Here is a 16,586-nt window from a genome sequence, read left to right as displayed (position 1 = left end):
AACAAATAGCAAATTAGAAAAAAGTATGCCTGTCGATTTTGTTTAATTGGTGGTTTGGAACCCTAACTACATTAGTTGTATATCATGTTTATTTATTTTTATTTATTTATTTTTTTGAGACGGGGTCTCACACTGTCGCCTGGGCTGGGGTGCAATGGACGGTTCACCGCTCGCTGCTAGCTCCGCCCCCCGGGTTTACGCCATTCTCCTGCCTCAGCCTCCCGAGTAGCTGGGACTACAGGCGCCCGCCACCTCGCCCGGCTAGCTTTTTGTATTTTTTAGTAGAGACGGGGTTTCACTGTGTTAGCCAGGATGGTCTCGATCTCCTGACCTCGTGATCCGCCCGTCTCGGCCTCCCAAAGTGCTGGGATTACAGGCTTGAGCCACCGCGCCCGGCCAAGGGCCTGGATTGTTTATATGTGTGTATGTTGTTGTTGTTGGGGGGTTAATTACTTATTCATCCTTTTACCTGTTGCATTGTTTCTTTTTCTTTTCTTTTCTTTTCTTTTTTTTTTTTTGGAGACAGAGTCTCACTCTGTTGCCCAGGCTGGAGTCCAGTGGCGTGATCTCGGCTCACTGCAAGCTCCGCCTCCCAGGTTCAAGCCATTCTCCTGTCTCAGCCTCCCGAGTAGCTGGGACTACAGGCTCCCGCCACCACGCCCAGCTAATTTTTTGTATTTTTAGTAGAGACAGGGTTTCACCATATTAGCCAGGATGGTCTTGATCTCCTGACCTCGTGATCCTCCTGCCTCGGCCTCCCAAAGTGCTAGGATTACAGGTGTGAGCCACCGCGCCCATCCTACATTGTTTCTTACCTGTAGAACATGAAAGCTGCTTGCAGAAACACACTTACATAAAAGGAGAGGGATTCTGGGAAGAGTGGGCCTAGCAGGACTTTGGTAATTTAGGGGTTTCTAGTTGGCTGTACCTGGAGCCGTGCCTTCTCCTCTCCTCTGTATGATTACATCTCAGAGGAAGCAGTCTTCCTTCTCCTGCCTGAATGAACACCACTGAGGTTAGGACCAATAACTGGAGCCATATCTTGGATGGAAAAGATGGGTGTGTGTGTGTGTATGTGTGTGTTCTGCCTTACCTCAAATATTGATAAAAAGTGAAGGAAGGTACCTCAACTGTTGAGATTCCCAGATCATGAATGACAGACCACAGTGAACTCTGGAACAGCCATTTAAAGAATGAGATAGCTCTCCATGTGCTGAGAAGAAGTGATCTCGGCCGGGTGTGGTGGCCAATGCTTGTAATGCCAGCAATTTGGGAGGCCAAGGCGGGCGGATCATGAGGTCAGGAGATCGAGACCGTCCTGGCTAACACGGTGAAACCCCATCTCTACTGAAAATACAAAAATTAGCCCGGCGTGGTGGTGCGTGCCAGTAATCCCAGCTACTTAGGAGGCTGAGGCAGGACAATCGCTTGAACTCAGGAGGTGGAGGTTCCAGTGAGCCGAGATCACGCCACTGTACTCCAGCCTGGCAACAGAGGGAGACACCGTCTTAAAAAAAAAAAAAAAAAAAAAAGTGATCTCGTGCTCACTTCAGCACATATACTAAAATTGGAACGATACAGAGGGGATTAGCATGACCCCTACGCAAGGATGACATGCAAATTTGTGAAGTGTTCCGTATTAAAAAAAAAAAAAAGAAGTGCTCTCTAAGATATATAATTAAGTGAAATCTGCAGAATAGTGTGCTTCCATTTGTGTAAGAACAAAACATGCAAAGGAGCCTGTGGATGCATAGGCTGGTCATACATAGCACCTTGGCACCCATGATGAGAGTCAGAGCTGGTGAGAGACTTAGTACCCTGTGGGGTTGTTTTCCCTTGTGGTTATGTGGCCTTAAACAAAACTCTTTCTGAAGTAATGTGCCTGCTTGAAGTGCAGTGGTGAGCCTGTGTGTGAGGAGGCTGTGCCCTTGGCAGCAACAGCTACCCTTAGCAGAATCTGAACATCTCAGAGACATGGCCTGAGGATCCTCATGAGTTGTCTCTGCCACGGTGCAGGAGGCACTATCTAGACCTCCATTTACTTGAAGCCTAGTGTTCCTCAGGAATTCCTGCATCTACCTGTGGGAAACTGGTGATAGAGCTCAAAGGCCCTCCAAGGTTGGATGTTTCCTTCTGAGCGCCATTTCAGCAACACAGAAATCTCGGTCTGTTTCTCCAAGGTGAAGGGCTTTCGTTGCCCTGTTGCCTCCCTGTGGACTTCTGGCCAGGTGGCCCCACAAAAAAAGCACCTTATTCTTTCTTGGCAGATCCAATCATGGCTCCTGCCTCCCACTATGAGTCGGGATATTGGGGAAATGAAGCAGATGCCAGAAGTCTTTCGGGTTTCCCAGGCCAAAGGAGCTTTCACACTAATAGCCTGTCCTTTTCCATTTAAGTCTGACAGAATTGGCAAGCAGGAACAATTTAGGCTTTTGGAAATATCCACAAACTCTTTGCTTCCATCCGGAGTGAATGCTTCTCTTCCTTCACAGGGGCTACCCTAAGAGGCTGGGAAGCCTCCCAGCCTGTGCTAGTGAGATCCCAGCCCAGATTCCAGGCCTGGATCTGAGGCCTTGAACACTGAGGATCCTTGTGTCTCTCCCACAGAGAACACCTTCTGCAGTGGGGACCATGTGTCCTGGCACAGCCCTTTGGATAACAGTGAGTCAAGAATTCAGCACATGCTGCTGACAGAGGACCCACAGATGCAGCCCGTGCAGACACCCTTTGGGGTAGTTACCTTCCTCCAGGTGAGGCACAGGTTGAACGCTGGTTCAAGCCTTCCTGTAGGAAGAATCCTGGGAGGATAGGGAGGCTTGAGGAAGGGGAGTGAAGGGAGTGGGAGGTTTCCTTTGGCCTCCTCCTGATTTCTGTTTCCTCTGATGGTTTGTCAGGTAGATTCAGATGGTCTGATTTAGCCTGCTGAGATGGGAGAAGGGGGAAGGGGAAGGGGCCATTTGGGTGGGAGAGAATGGCTGTAGCTGAGAGGGAGTAATAGGGGTGGCAGGTATTCTGTGAACAGTGAAGACCCAGTCTCAGGAACAGGACTTTCCAGCAGGAAGCCAGCTCTGGGTCATCCTTGCTGTTTCCCAGAAGCTGTGGTAACCTGCCCAGCTTTGACCAGTGTTTGTTTTTGGTCACGATGAAGTCTATGTGAAGGTTCCACTGATTCCTTTAATATTTACACAAAGGCCTATCCCCTAATAAGGAAGGGAGGAGTTTCTCTGCAAGCTGCTAGGACCTATTGGTGGTGGCTCCAAGCCTGATAGGTCTCAAAGTCTCTTGTTTACATTCCCCATGATACCAGACTGGGTAGGAATGGCTCCCTGAACCTCCCCAACTTCCAGAGACATGGCCTGAGGACACATCTTGAGTTGCTCAGGCCTTGGTTTTCTCCTTTGCAGCCAAGAGCTAGACTTGGTGTCATCCAGACACAGCAAGGGCAAGGGTCAGGCCTCAGGGCTCACCAGTGGACCTAGCCATTTACCAGCCAGGCAGCCACTCCCTCCTAAGGGAACCATCCCATCTTGGCTGTACCAGCTCCTAAGCACAGATCCTGCCTGTGGTCTCCCAACTGGAGGTGACTCAGAGAGCCTGAGTAGCTGACCTTCTTGGGGTGGGGAGCTGCCATTAACACACAGTGGCTTTCTATCCTGGGCCTCAGATCGTTGGCGTCTGCACTGAAGAGCTACACTCAGCCCAGCAGTGGAACGGGCAGGGCATCCTGGAGCTGCTGCGGACAGTACCTGTGTGAGTACCCATGCAAGGTGGGAGCCTGGCTCCCTGGGCCTGGGGATGGGAGTCAGTCCCTCCACCACTCTCCATGTGGAGCTCCCTCTTGCATTGTTATTTCAGGCCCTGGTTTTTCACATCAGGGCTTCCTGACAACTCACTCCCTGACAGTCCCTGACCACAAACTACTCCCCTGTGTCCTAGGCCTGGAGCAGCAAACAGGGCAGGCTGTAGGCCCAGCCCATCAGCCCCAGATCCTCAGTTACCATCGTATCCCCTTTCCTTGTCCACAGTGCTGGCGGCCCCTGGCTGATAACTGACATGCGGAGAGGAGAGACCATATTTGAGATCGATCCACACCTGCAAGTATGTCTTGAGTGAGGAAAACCTTTCTAGTAACCTGTGCCTAGGCCTCTTCCAAATAACACTGGCTTTCATCCTGGGAAAATGGAGGAACTTTATGTGTGAGTGAATAGAAATTTGGCATCATTTGGAACTTGTCCCCTAAATTCTGCGGAGCACATAGGGAGCAGAGATTTCAGCCCAGGAAAGCTAGTCCTCAGACATACGTGTTTTGGCATTTTAAAAGGATATTTTTATTGTATGTAAATTACATATTGGTTTAAAAAATTGGCCGGGCGCGGTGGCTTAAGCCTGTAATCCCAGCACTTTGGGAGGCCGAAACAGGCGGATCACGAGGTCAGGAGATTGAGACCATCCTGGCTAACACGGTGAAACCCCATCTCTACTAAAAAATACAAAAAAAACGCCGGGCAAGGTGGCGGGCGTCTGTAGTCCCAGCTACTCGAGAGGCTGAGGCAGGAGAATGGCGTAAACCCGGGAGGCGGAGCTTGCAGTGAGCTGAGATCCGGCCACTGCACTCCAGCCTGGGCGAGAGAGCGAGACTCCGTCTCAAAAAAAAAAAAAAAAATAGATCGCCAGCAATAAAAGATAAGTGTAGTGGATATTGCTTGTTTGCCCAGTATTCATTCTCCTGCCTTCCAGACTTTCTTTTAGGGAGCCCCCATGGCCCTGTACCAGACAGTGGTGTAGGTGATACTGACTCCATGGCCCAGCTTCAGGAGTGAGTGCTGATTGGTCTAATGGTCCCATCCCCGTTTTCGCCACATTTTCTATCTTGGACAGTCAGACGCAGAGCTCCTAGCCTGGAAAGGTTGGCACCTTAGACACACAGGCTGGCAGCTGCCCACTCCCTGTGGCCCACCTGGACAGTGTTTCAGTGTCATCTTTGCTGTTTTAGAAGCATTCCTTTGGCATGCAGCTAAATTTAGAAAGCCACAAGAACGTAACTGCCTTTTTTTGGGGGGGGGGGGGGGCGGAGTTTCACTCTTGTCACCCAGCCTGGAGTGCAATGGCGCAATCTCGGCTTACTGCAACCTCTGCCTCGCGGGTTCAAGCAATTCTGCCTCAGCCTCCCGAGTAGCTGAGATTACAGGCGCCCGCCACCACGCCCAGCTAATTTTTGTATTTTTAATGGAGACAGGGTTTCACCATGTTGGTCAGGCTGGTCTTGAACTCCTGGCCTCAGATGATCCGCCTGCCTCGGCCTCCCAAAGTGCTGGGATTACAGGTGTGAGCCACCACGCCAGGCCTATAACTGCCTTTCTTATGGGCTTCTCCTGAAGCAGAAGCCACAGACAGCTAATAATGTTACCTGCCACATGTCTGGCTCCTTCTACTCCCCTGACCAAATGCAGGTCATTGCCATCTCTAAGCCTGTCATGCTTCTGTAAAAAATCTGGTAAGCCACAGGCAGTTGCCGCGAGTTCCATGTGTTAGAGAAAGAGAGAGGTGGCAGCTGGACATGTAGCCAGCAGTCCCTGAGTTCTCCACTGTAGACTTGTGAGGTCTTGGGCATAAATCCTATTCATTCACAGATGATGCTCCTCTGTTTTCCTAGTGCCTTTAACACTGAACATTTCAAACTGCTGCCACGATCCTCTGTTCTCTCTACCTTAAACTTGGTTTCCTTATATCTTCTGCATATGCGAGAACCAGGAACCAGGAAGGCTATATTTCACTAAGCCCTTGTTCTGTAGCCACACTGGGATCCAGCATGGGGCACTGTGGGCCATTGTTTGGCCCCTGTCATAAGTCCCAAATACTAAGAAAGAACCTGGTCCTTTGCACTAGTAGGGTAAACAGCTGTCCTTCCATGCCGAGAGCTATTCTCCTTCCTAGTCTGCAGGCTCCCCTGGACCCAGCGTCCCACAGGGAGAAAGGACAGCTTTCCTTCCTGGTGGCTCTGTGTACCAAGTGTGAACTCCTCTGTATTCACTGTGCCTTTCAGGAGCCTGCTTGCTATCAGTCCATTTAGAGCTGGCGTATATTCCTGTGATCCAAGCTCTAGGCTAACCAGCTGTGTGCCCAAACAAGTCCCTCGCCTTTCTGGGTCTTAACGTTTTATTTTTACTTACAAAGTAAATGGCCCAGACAAGTTAAGCCAAGAATTGTCTGTCTGCAACTCTTTAACTAAGTGAGGGACCCCAGGGCAGCCTGTGGAGAGGAAAAAGCTCAGACTATCCCCTGAGCACACCAGAGTATACACACTCCCCGCCCAGAGTACACAGAGCGCTTCCCTGCTTAGCTTCTTCCTGCTCGGAACCCACAGCTTTGCCCAGGCCAGCATTAGTACTTGAAAGGAGGAGATGACTGATGGGAAGGAGGCATCTGGGGCACAGCCACTTGCTGACTGGTCCCGGGAAATAAGGACAGTACCTGTACTTCTCCCAGATGGGGCTCCCGGGCTGATCGGCAGGCCAGTGTGGCACCCGTGGAGCCAGGAAGCACAGATTCTTGTTGAGGTGCTCAGTCACAAGCTTGATTTGGCCCACATGGGCATAGATGACTTTTAGTTCAAGGTCCAGCATCAATGAAGGGTGTTTTACCAGAAAATCCAGGGGTGTTTTGAGTATAACTCTTCCTTGAGGCCATTTGGAGAGTATTTGGATCCAGCAATACCAAGGCCTGTAGAAAGGTAGGGTCTCGATGGGGAGAGAAGGGTGACTGCAGATAGTCACTGCACTCCAGGCCCCCATCTCAGTCTAAGAAATGGGAAGGAATCTCCATCCAGAGTCCTTTGCCAAACAAGGGAACCAATGCATCTAGGGGAAGTCCAGCCTTCTGCTCTCCTGTGGCTCTTCCCTGTGTGACCACACCCTCTAGCTGTTAGAAGGGGAAACTGCAGGTGCTGCCTGTCGCCTGTGGCAGGCTTCCACCCTGTCTTCTATAGCAGTCACTGAGAAGTTCTGTCTGAAGATCGGGAGGAGAGGAAGGATCACAGCTCTCCTCAGAGAAGTAGGCTCTCTCATGGCCACATCAGCTCCACCAGCCAGCCTGGCAGAGACAGGTTTGGGGCTCTGACACAGGTAGAGGCCATTGTACTGGAAGGCTGATGGTAGAAGAGATGCTTCCCTTGGGATCTGCATTCCTCCCGGCTTCCCCTAATCCCTGGTTCCCCTGGAGGACTCCAAGAGCTGGCAGAGACCATCATGCATTGGTAACCAGGGCAGAACAAGGTCAGAGATCCTGCTCTTCCAGCATTTGTCCCATGCTCAGTACCACAAGGGCTCAGTAAATACTGTAAGAGTGGTGGCTGGAAGGGTGGTCACCTTGGGCCACCAGTTCTCTGAAAAAACTCTGGCTCTTTGGTTCTTTTCAAGCAGGAGAGAGTTGACAAAGGCATCGAGACAGATGGCTCCAACCTGAGTGGTGTCAGTGCCAAGTGTGCCTGGGATGACCTGAGCCGGCCCCCCGAGGATGACGAGGACAGCCGGAGCATCTGCATCGGCACACAGCCCCGGCGACTCTCTGGCAAAGGTGGGAGCCAACACCCAGCCTTCCCCCAGCCTTCCTCCTTCCTTTTCCCCAGGGCCTGGTTTCCAGGCTCTCTAGGATGGGTCTCTAACAAAAACAACCCATTCAATAGTTTATTTCCTGGCATGATTTAAACAGCAAGTGAAGTCTTCCAGCAGGGTGGAATTAAGGGAGCTTTATTGGCCCATTTCTAGTTGTGTTTCCTGTGTGTATTTCAAATGCATCACCAGCAGGCACCATTGTGTTTTAGATTTGTCCCTTGCAATCTGAGGTCATGGAGGTGAGTGGAAGCCTTAGAACAGTTACAGGAAAAGTCCATAGTCCACCCAAGTGCAAGAGAAAAGTGTCGGCCACCCACGGAATTGACACAGGGCCCAGGTCTGGCCTGAAGGCCATGCCAGATCCAAGGATCACTCTGGCCTTGGGCCCTCCCAGGCCTTCAACAAGAGAGCCCTGAGTATGAGGCCAGCTTGCACATTGCCCACCTCCTGTCATACAGATACAGGGTTAGGGCTGTGGGCAGGGCCTCTGGACCCACTGCGTTCCGGATGGGGTCTTTGGGAAGGAGGATGTGGCTGTCCTGTTGGAATCTCCCTATGCTGATCTTGGCTACAGAAACAGTTGTGGTTTTTAGTAGAGGGCGTCCCCAGCTAACTGCAAAGGAAAAGCAGCCACTTACATATACATGTGTTGACAGCTTCTTTGTCTACTTCCTTTCTTCATTCTTCCATCTTTTCTTTTTTTGAAGAATAAGATGTCTACAGCCCTGAATAAAATCCTTACATATACGATAACACTTATAAAAGGTTTTTGTTCGTTCTGTAAAGGACAAACTTAAACCCCTAGTGCAAATATTTGAGCCCTTTTTTTTTTCTTTGAAACAGGGGTCTCTGTTGCCCAGGCTGGAGTACAGTGGCTTGATCTTGGCTCACTGCAACCTTCGCTTCCCAGACTGAAGTGATTCTCCAGCCTCAGCATCCCAAGTAGCTGGGACTACAGGCATGAGCCACCAATGCCCAGCTAACTTTTGTATTTTTTGTAGTCAGGGCTTCGCCATGTTGCCCAAGCTGGTCTTAAACTCCTGAGCTCAAAACAATCCACCCTCGTCAGCCTCCCAAAGTGCTGGGATTACAGATGTGAGCCACCTTACCCAGCCGAGCCCTTTCTTTCCTTCCTGTTTGTTCTAATGGCATACCAAGTCTGTTGGAGGCTCAAAGACAGGGTATACAGTTATTGGAATCATTTGTTGCTTTTGACAAAAGAGGTGATTTAAGGAGGAAGTCATAGTCTTGTCTAAAATTTCAGTCATTGTTGGCTATTTTTAAAATTATAAAAGTAATCCATCCTACTGTAACAAGTCAGATCGTTAGAAAAGTTAGTAATCATCTCCTTTCCACTCTAAGGTCACTCTTTGAGCAACTAACCTTAATTTGCTTTTTTGTATCTGTTTACAGTTTGCAGAGATAAATTTGGATCCAAATCTCAGTACAGGGGGCCAGACTAGTAAGCTTCATCCCAAAGACCAGCAAAGCACCTTACAAAGAAATAATCCCACCAAGGGAACTCTTTCACTTCCTGGCCCTTGCCTCTCCATGGAGAGGCAGAGTTTCCTGGGATAGACCAAGGTGGAGGGATGATCTCGTCTCACTGACTTGAATGCAAGGGGAAGGGGTGGCAAGACCAGATGCTAGTTGATCACCCAGAACCCAGAAAGGTGTGTGAGAGGCATCTGCCCATTCATGGCAGGGCACTTGCAGCCTTCACTCACATCCATTTCAGTGGGCAGAATCCCCAGTAATCAGTCACTGTGTGGAGCCATATTAAGGGTAAACCTCGGGCCTGTGACACAGGAAGGAAAACGATGGTGGAGAGTGCTCTTCTGAACTCTAGAGGCTGCCCCTGGCTTCTACAAGAATGGCACTCTTCCAACCTAGAGCTTCTTAAGAGCACGGTTGTCCCCTCGCAATCTGTACTCACTCAGCGCTCACATCTGGATGCCTAGAGTGGGCTCAGGACTGGCCAGTGTGGTAGTTTTTCTTAGCACCTCTGCTGAGCCAGGTTTTAAGAGCAGGGTGAGAGTTGCTGGGAGCCCACTGGGCCACCGGGCAACTTAGTGGTGTCGTTGCAGACACAGAGCAGATCCGGGAGACCTTGAGGAGAGGACTCGAGATCAACAGCAAACCTGTCCTTCCACCAATCAACCCTCAGCGGCAGAATGGCCTCGCCCACGACCGGGCCCCGTAAGTTCCCCAGTGTCCATGGACTGGAACAAGAGGATGATTTTGTCCTGAAGGGCCTGACCCTGTGGATTGCATGAGAGAGAACAATGCACATAGCCCTTGATGGATGGGCCCGGGATCTCTAGGCTTAAGGGCAGGCATAGTCTGGGGCACACAGATCTATCTGTGGGTCATAGGAGAGGGCCTCAGAGGGGACCCAGCAGACCGTGAATATAAACATCAGTAAATATTTACATGAGCCGTGTGAACAGACAGAAGGCCAGGTTGGGGCGAAATCTGACTTGGGGCCTCCCAGCCTTGTGGGAGCCCATTGTGCTGAGCACGGTTCCCTCCTTATCTCGGTCTCGGCCAGAGTTGCCCTTCCTTCCTTCCTGGAGCCTGGTCTCCGGCTGATAGCTGCAACCCTGGGGGCCTCCCTCTCTGGCCAGCCCCATACTGGATGCCTGTGGCTGAGGCCCTTCTTCCTGCCTGTCTTCCCTGGGGCCCAGGGAAGGGAAAGGAAGTCTTTTGCAGGCCTCTGCTGCCTGTCCAGGGGCCCCTGTAGCCCTCAGGAGAGACTGTGGCCACCCCAGAGGTCAGATCCGCTTCCTGCCGACCTCTCTTCCTCTGATAGAGGGGATGAGTGATGGGCAGGGCTGGAACTGGGCACCCTCCTCTGCCCTTAGTCCCAGGGCAGCTCTAGGGAATAGCTGCTGGCAGGAGATACTAGGGGGCTGGCAGCCCAAAGCCTCCCTTGCCTGCCAGGGAGGAAATTGCTGTGCCTTGGGCTGAAAGGGAGGTCAGTCATCCTGCAAGACCAGGGTGATCTGGCCTTCTTCTGTGAAGTCTTTATTACACATTTGCTGTCTGATAAGCTCGGGCCCAGGGGGCCATCTTGGGTGCACAGGCTCTTCCTTTGGGAGAACATGAGTGAAACAATTACCTTTTAATGGTGTGCGTCTGGCTGTCGATGTGATTTGTTGGAAATGGCTGCTTCTCTGGATTCTAGCTCTAGTTGCTGATCATGGTTCCCAGAAATAGTAACACTTCAGTGCACTACAGAAAAGACAGGTCCACAGGATCTGGGGTGGTTAGGGAGGGCATCTTGGAGGAGGAAGAACATGGCATCGACCTTCAGGGTGCCTTAGAATTTTAATAAGCAGGGGAAGGAACTCAAGAGGATATAGCACAGGGGAGGCCTGGCTGGTTCAAGTTCAGGCTGCCTCCTGGGACCTGACTGGACTAGAGTTACTCTGGGAACAGGGCTATGCTGAGAGTTGAGCTCTTTGGCAAAAGCCTGGAAAAGCCTCTACCGCCACCTCACAGCAGCTTTTAACTCCGGCCTGTGGGTTTCTCCAGCCAGCTGCCCTGAAGTAGCTTGCTTGAGGCATCCTGATCATCCCCTGGCAGCAGCAGATGGTCACACCAGGTCATACGACATATGGAAGCTCTCTACCTGTGAGTCTGGACCCTGTCCCAGGTCTACACTCCTTCCCATTCCCTGAGCTTGGCTTCTCGCTTTGGGCCTCCTTGGCACTGTTGGGAGGCCAGAGGTACTGGAAGGCCTATAACATGGAGATAGTCTCAGTCCAGATGGCTCTCTGCCTCTGGAAGCCTGGGGTTTCTAGGCAGAAGGGCACAAGCTCCTGCAGAGATACAACCTTCTTGCCCATCTTGTGTATCTGGAACAGGCCTGAGATCTCACTCTCTGGCTTGGGGGCACTTCCAGTTACTGCACCCCTGGACATTGCAAGGGGGCACAAGACTCTGGGCTCCTAGATATACACATAAGCCCAGACTCAGCCCACACCCTAACTGGGCAGTAGGGTATTGGTTCTGGTCCAGGGGCTCTCTGTAGACATAAGGCAGAGAGGTTGCAGCTTCTACCCTTTGGCTTGAGTTGGCTGAGATACAGAGAGATGGGTGGGAATAGATTTGAGGTGCCGGGTTTGTCTCCCCTTCCTGAAGGTTTAGTGCCCAGTCAGGTCTCTGAAGCACCAGGATCTGCAGTCTGAGGGAATTAGAATGTTTCCTCTGAGGCTGTCAATGCTGGTTACCAATTTGTTAGCAATTGGTTGAGAAATGGTTTCTCTTCCTCCTTTGCCAAGAACATTCTCCAACACACTCCTCAAGCCTGTCAGACTCAAGCTTCCTGTTATCTCAGGATCGATGATGATGGACTCAGTTCAGTTCAGTGAGCTTGATGTTAATATCTGTGCTGCCCACTCTGGGACCTGACCCCATTTCAGATACACCGCATGGATTGCAACTGAGAAAGCTGACCCAAAATGTGCTGGCACCAGTGTTTGCTCCTCTCCCTGTGCGGGGGCAGCTAGCGTGGGCCATATTTTGTCTGCTGGTCTGATTTCCCCTTAGTCAGGACTTCTGGGCCAGGAAACTCTTATGCATGGGTCTTCCTGGGTTTGTCTGTGGTCTGAGGAAGATACAGAGCTAGATCAGAGGCTCAGAGCAGCTGATCAAGCCTGGGCATTAGCAGCTGGGTGCTGGCCTACTTGGGGGCATCAAGCACTTGCTCTTTTCACACTTCAGCAGCAGCTAAAACGTTATTAGTGCTTATTCTGTGCTAGGTAATGTGCCAGCTACTATCTGCTGCCATTCATTTATCTCATCCTCATAGCCATCCTGTGGTCGATAATCTTACGTATCCCCCTTTAATGGATGAGGTACAGAGAGGCTAATAAGTATCTTGTCCAAGGTTAGAAAGGGGTTGAGCTTACTTACAGCCATCTATCAGCCATTAAAATGGATGTAATCTTCCTTACCCTATTCTCAGGGACCCCATGAGGGACACATCAGACTGTGTTTCCGAGAAAATAATGACCTTTACTGGTAGAATTCATCTAACTAGTTACAGCATGAATCGGGACCTCTCACATGGCACCAAGGACAAAGCCAAAGCCTCATGTTAGAAGCCTACTGGGCTTATTTAACTAAACTGTAGGGGAGTTAAATAACTCCTAGGAGATGCCATGAGCCTCGGTGATTCCAAATCCCAGAAATAACAAGCTATGTCATAATTGGCTCATTTATACCAAAATTATTTTGTGACACAAGGCCTTATTTTCTTCATGTACAGAAACTAAAACAACCCTATCTCTGGCCCCTCTACCACCTCAGGGCAAGGGGATTTCTTTCCATTTTGAGGGTCTATTTCTTCCTTTCCAGAAAGGCAGGCCCCCTGGGTAACCTGCTCCTCTCCTACTCTTCGTTGCCAGCCCTCCTCCCACTGCCTTCCCAGAAGGAGAGTCCTTGGCCCTCTCTAGGGCTTCTTCAGCATTTCACAACCCTTGCATTCCAGCCATGAAATTTGTATCTGGCTTTTCCCAAGATGATCAGTTGAGAAAAGCCTCCTTCAGCTTGCTGGCGCCTCCCTTCCCACTGCCTGCTCGGGTGAGTTTGGGAAGGATGGGAAGCAGCTCCTTTGTGCCGCATGAGGACAGCCTGGCTTAAAGACTGTGCCTGCCAACATCTGTAGGGATTTGAGGAGGGAAAAGTTCCTGGGCATCCTCTCTGAGGCCACCTGGTCAGACGTGAACTAGAGAGTCTGGTCTCTCTACAGTGCACAGTGCGGTCAGGTGAATTGTGTGTAGAGGTTTTCTTGTCTTTTTTTTTTTTTTTTTTTTTTGACACAGGATCTCCTTCTGTCACACAGGCTGGAATGTGGTGGCAAGATCATAGCTCACTGCAGCCTTGAGCTCCTGGCCTCAAGTGATCCTCTTCCCACCTTGGCCTCCCAAAATGCTGAGACTACAGGCATGAGCCACCATACCTGGCCTGTATTTCTCTAAACTGTTGCTCAGATGCTGGGAACCTGCATCAGTATTCTAGGACCACCTCCTCCCTCAGCAAATGACTTACCACCTGAGGCTGGGGACCCTTAGGGAGCACTCTGAGTTGTGCCCTCCCAGAGGGCGACAGGGCACATGCATGTGTGCACACTTATGTTAGAGGGGGAAAGTTCCTGACTGTGGGAGAAGCACTTTGTAGTTGAGGCACCTCTAAAAAGCGAACTCACCATCACTGCTGAGATTCTCAGTCTTCTAGAATCACACCAGCAACTTTTAAGACCTTTAAAAAAATTTTTTTTGCCTTAATTTCCTGGACAATTAAGATTCTGTACCACGAATTCCTCTGGTGTAACATTCTCGTTTGCAGCACCTCCCCAACATACACACACACACATATACATAGATTTCTCCCTACTCTTATGAGTGTCTCTGCACCTGTCTGTTTGGCTTTTGATTGGGGTGACTTTGCTGCCTCTAATTCCCATCTTGAATACCTTGTAACCTGGTCAGGGAGTCATCCTTTCGAGAAAATTGTGTTTTGTTTTGCTCAGCCTATGAGGTCCATGAAGATTAATTAGAAGAAGAAAATATCTCGTTTGCATCCAACCTACCAGTGAATTGGGGTGAAGGAAGGTGAGTTTCCATCTGGGGGAAACAGCTGGGCTGTGGCTGGTGCCGCTCGCACGAAGGGCAGTATTGGGTAACCCTGCTTCAAGGGGTCTCTCCTGTCAGCGCAGTGGCCAGCCTGGAGCCCTCTCTGTCACGTTGGCTTCCCTCACACTCCCACGCTGGGGAAGTACAGTTGTTTGCACTGGAAAGAAAGCCCAGAAAGAAACAGCCCTTCTCTTAGGGCCCCAGCCAGACTCTGCAGGGCTGATGAGAGGAACAGCCTAGGCCTCTCTGCTCCCTGCTTCCTGGACAGCAGGCTCCTTTTTGCCTCCCTCACTGTAATCCATGTTGTCATGCCAAGTACCTTTACTGGACTTTCTCAGAAATACACATTTGAAAGGGCAGAGCAAGGGGCTCCACAGCAAGTCTGGCATGGGTAAATTTCTGTTTTAACTCCGTTCTTTGCTCCACTTCCCCAAAGAGATGAAGCCACGGCCATTGTTAACACCCCAACTTCAGAATTCCTCGCTGGTGCTTGAATTCTCAGTCCAAACGCTGCATCCCCCTCCCTCGAGTTGCACAATCAGGAGTATTTTTATCACCCATCCTTGATCCTCGGTGTCACCCAACACTTCAGCAGTGAGTCACTTCTCCAGGGAGGGGAAAAGGAAGGCTCAAAGGTAAGAGCTAGAGAAAGGAAATGACTCAGTGTTTCAGAAAAAGGAAAGCTGGGGTTCTGGCTAAAGCAAGCTCATTCAGGAGAGTAGGGGTACTAATCTCCCACCCAAGTCAGAGGGCAGGGCTGGGGATGGCTGCCCCTCATGCCCAGAGGAGTTAATAGTTGACTAGGAAATCCCCTAACCTTGATGCAGATTTTACTCACCCTGACTTCTTTAACCATACTCTGTTGCACCATTTCATGATCAGATTTTACCTTTGGGATATTCCCAATGAAAATATTGCGCCCCCCCCCTTTTTTTTTTTTTTTGAGACGAGGCAAAATCTCACTCTGTCGCTTAGACTGGAGTGCAATGGCACAATCTCAGCTTACTGCAACCCCTGCCTTCCATGTTCGAGCGATTCTCCTGCCTCAGCCTCCTGAGTAGCTGGGATTATAAGCACACACCACCATGCCCAGCTAATTTTTGTATTTTTAGTACAGATGGATTTTCACCATGTTGGTCACGCTGGTCTCGAACTCCTGACCTCGTGATCCGCCCGCCTCGGCCTCCCAAAGTGCTGGAATTACAGGCATGAGCCACTGTGCCCTGCCAAATATTGCATTTTTAAACTGAGTGTGGTGGCTCATACCTGTAATCCCAGCACTCTGGGAGGCTGAGGCAGAAAGATGTCTTGAGTCCAGGAGTTCGAGACCAGCCTGGGCAACATGGCGAAACCCCATCTCTACAAAAAATACAAAAAATTAGCCAGGTGTGGTGGCACGTGCCTGTAGTCCCAGCTACTCAGGAGGCTGAGGTGGGAGGATCACCTGGACCTGGGAGGTTGAGGCTGCAGTGAACCATGATCACACCACTGCACTCCGTCCTAAGACCCTGTCTCAAAACAAAAAAAGAAAATACTGCATTTTATCATTTGGTTATTGGTGTTTACTATTCACCTTTTATGGTCTTTTACTCCTGTATTGTCCTTATGAGAAAATTTGTCAGAATAACCAGGTTATACAGCCTTGTGCTTAACAAGAACTTTAGAGGTGAGCTGGTCCCCTCTCCCTCCATCCCACACCCACACCCTTTTCCAGTCCTGCCTTAAAAGGAGACCTGCAGGTGGTTCTTTCTCTGGAAAGTTCAGAGCTTTCGTCAGCAATCAGAATGCAAAAGGAAGAATCTCCCAGGCAAGGGGCAAAAGCTAGAGGTTGGGCTGGGCTCAGCAGGCCAAATCCACTTCACTTGTGAATAGTTGCCAAGCTTGATGCCCTGGTTCCTGTTCCTGGGCGTCCCCAAGGAGAAGGCTCCAAGTCGTGTGGCCACTGCAGACGTCATGACTCACAGGACTGGGATTGTGGCTAAAAGGAGTCTCAATAGTTCAGCTCCTCTCCTTTCCACCCCTGCTGCCACTGACTGAATGGGACCAATACCCTTTAGGTGAATGTGGAAAAATTAAGACTTTTCCATTCAGAGAGACCAGGGTGGAGGGGAAGCATGGTTGAGACTCTGTTGGTCTGTTAATGTGTAGGTAGGGTGATCAGGGCATGTACTATCAACTGTACAGTACTAGAAATCCGGAATCTACCTTGACACTGGAAGGAGAGGGTTTATTAGGATCTATAAAAAGTCACCTTGGCCGGGCGTGGTGGCTCAAGCCTGTAATCCCAGCACTTTGGGAGGCCGAGACGGGCGGATCACGAGGTCAGGAGATTGAG

The 16,586-nt window shown here is 50.4% G+C and overlaps 1 protein-coding gene across 1 annotated transcript in view; it reads left to right on the top strand.

The window, feature by feature from the left end:
- The window catches only part of SUFU (SUFU negative regulator of hedgehog signaling), a 135,180-nt gene that overhangs the window by 90,707 nt on the left and 27,887 nt on the right, over positions 1–16,586 (top strand). Inside the window, 5 exon segments of the mRNA XM_017851690.1 lie at positions 2,608–2,750; positions 3,665–3,750; positions 4,026–4,098; positions 7,419–7,572; positions 9,698–9,809. Coding sequence (XP_017707179.1) covers positions 2,608–2,750; positions 3,665–3,750; positions 4,026–4,098; positions 7,419–7,572; positions 9,698–9,809 — 568 coding nt within the window.

Source organism: Rhinopithecus bieti, unplaced genomic scaffold (assembly GCF_001698545.2).
Source record: "Rhinopithecus bieti isolate Rb0 unplaced genomic scaffold, ASM169854v2 scaffold_31787, whole genome shotgun sequence".
In the NCBI taxonomy this organism is placed as follows: domain Eukaryota; kingdom Metazoa; phylum Chordata; class Mammalia; order Primates; family Cercopithecidae; genus Rhinopithecus; species Rhinopithecus bieti.
The sequence above is the reverse complement of the archived record's forward strand: the minus strand, read 5'-3'. Positions and strand labels throughout refer to the sequence as shown.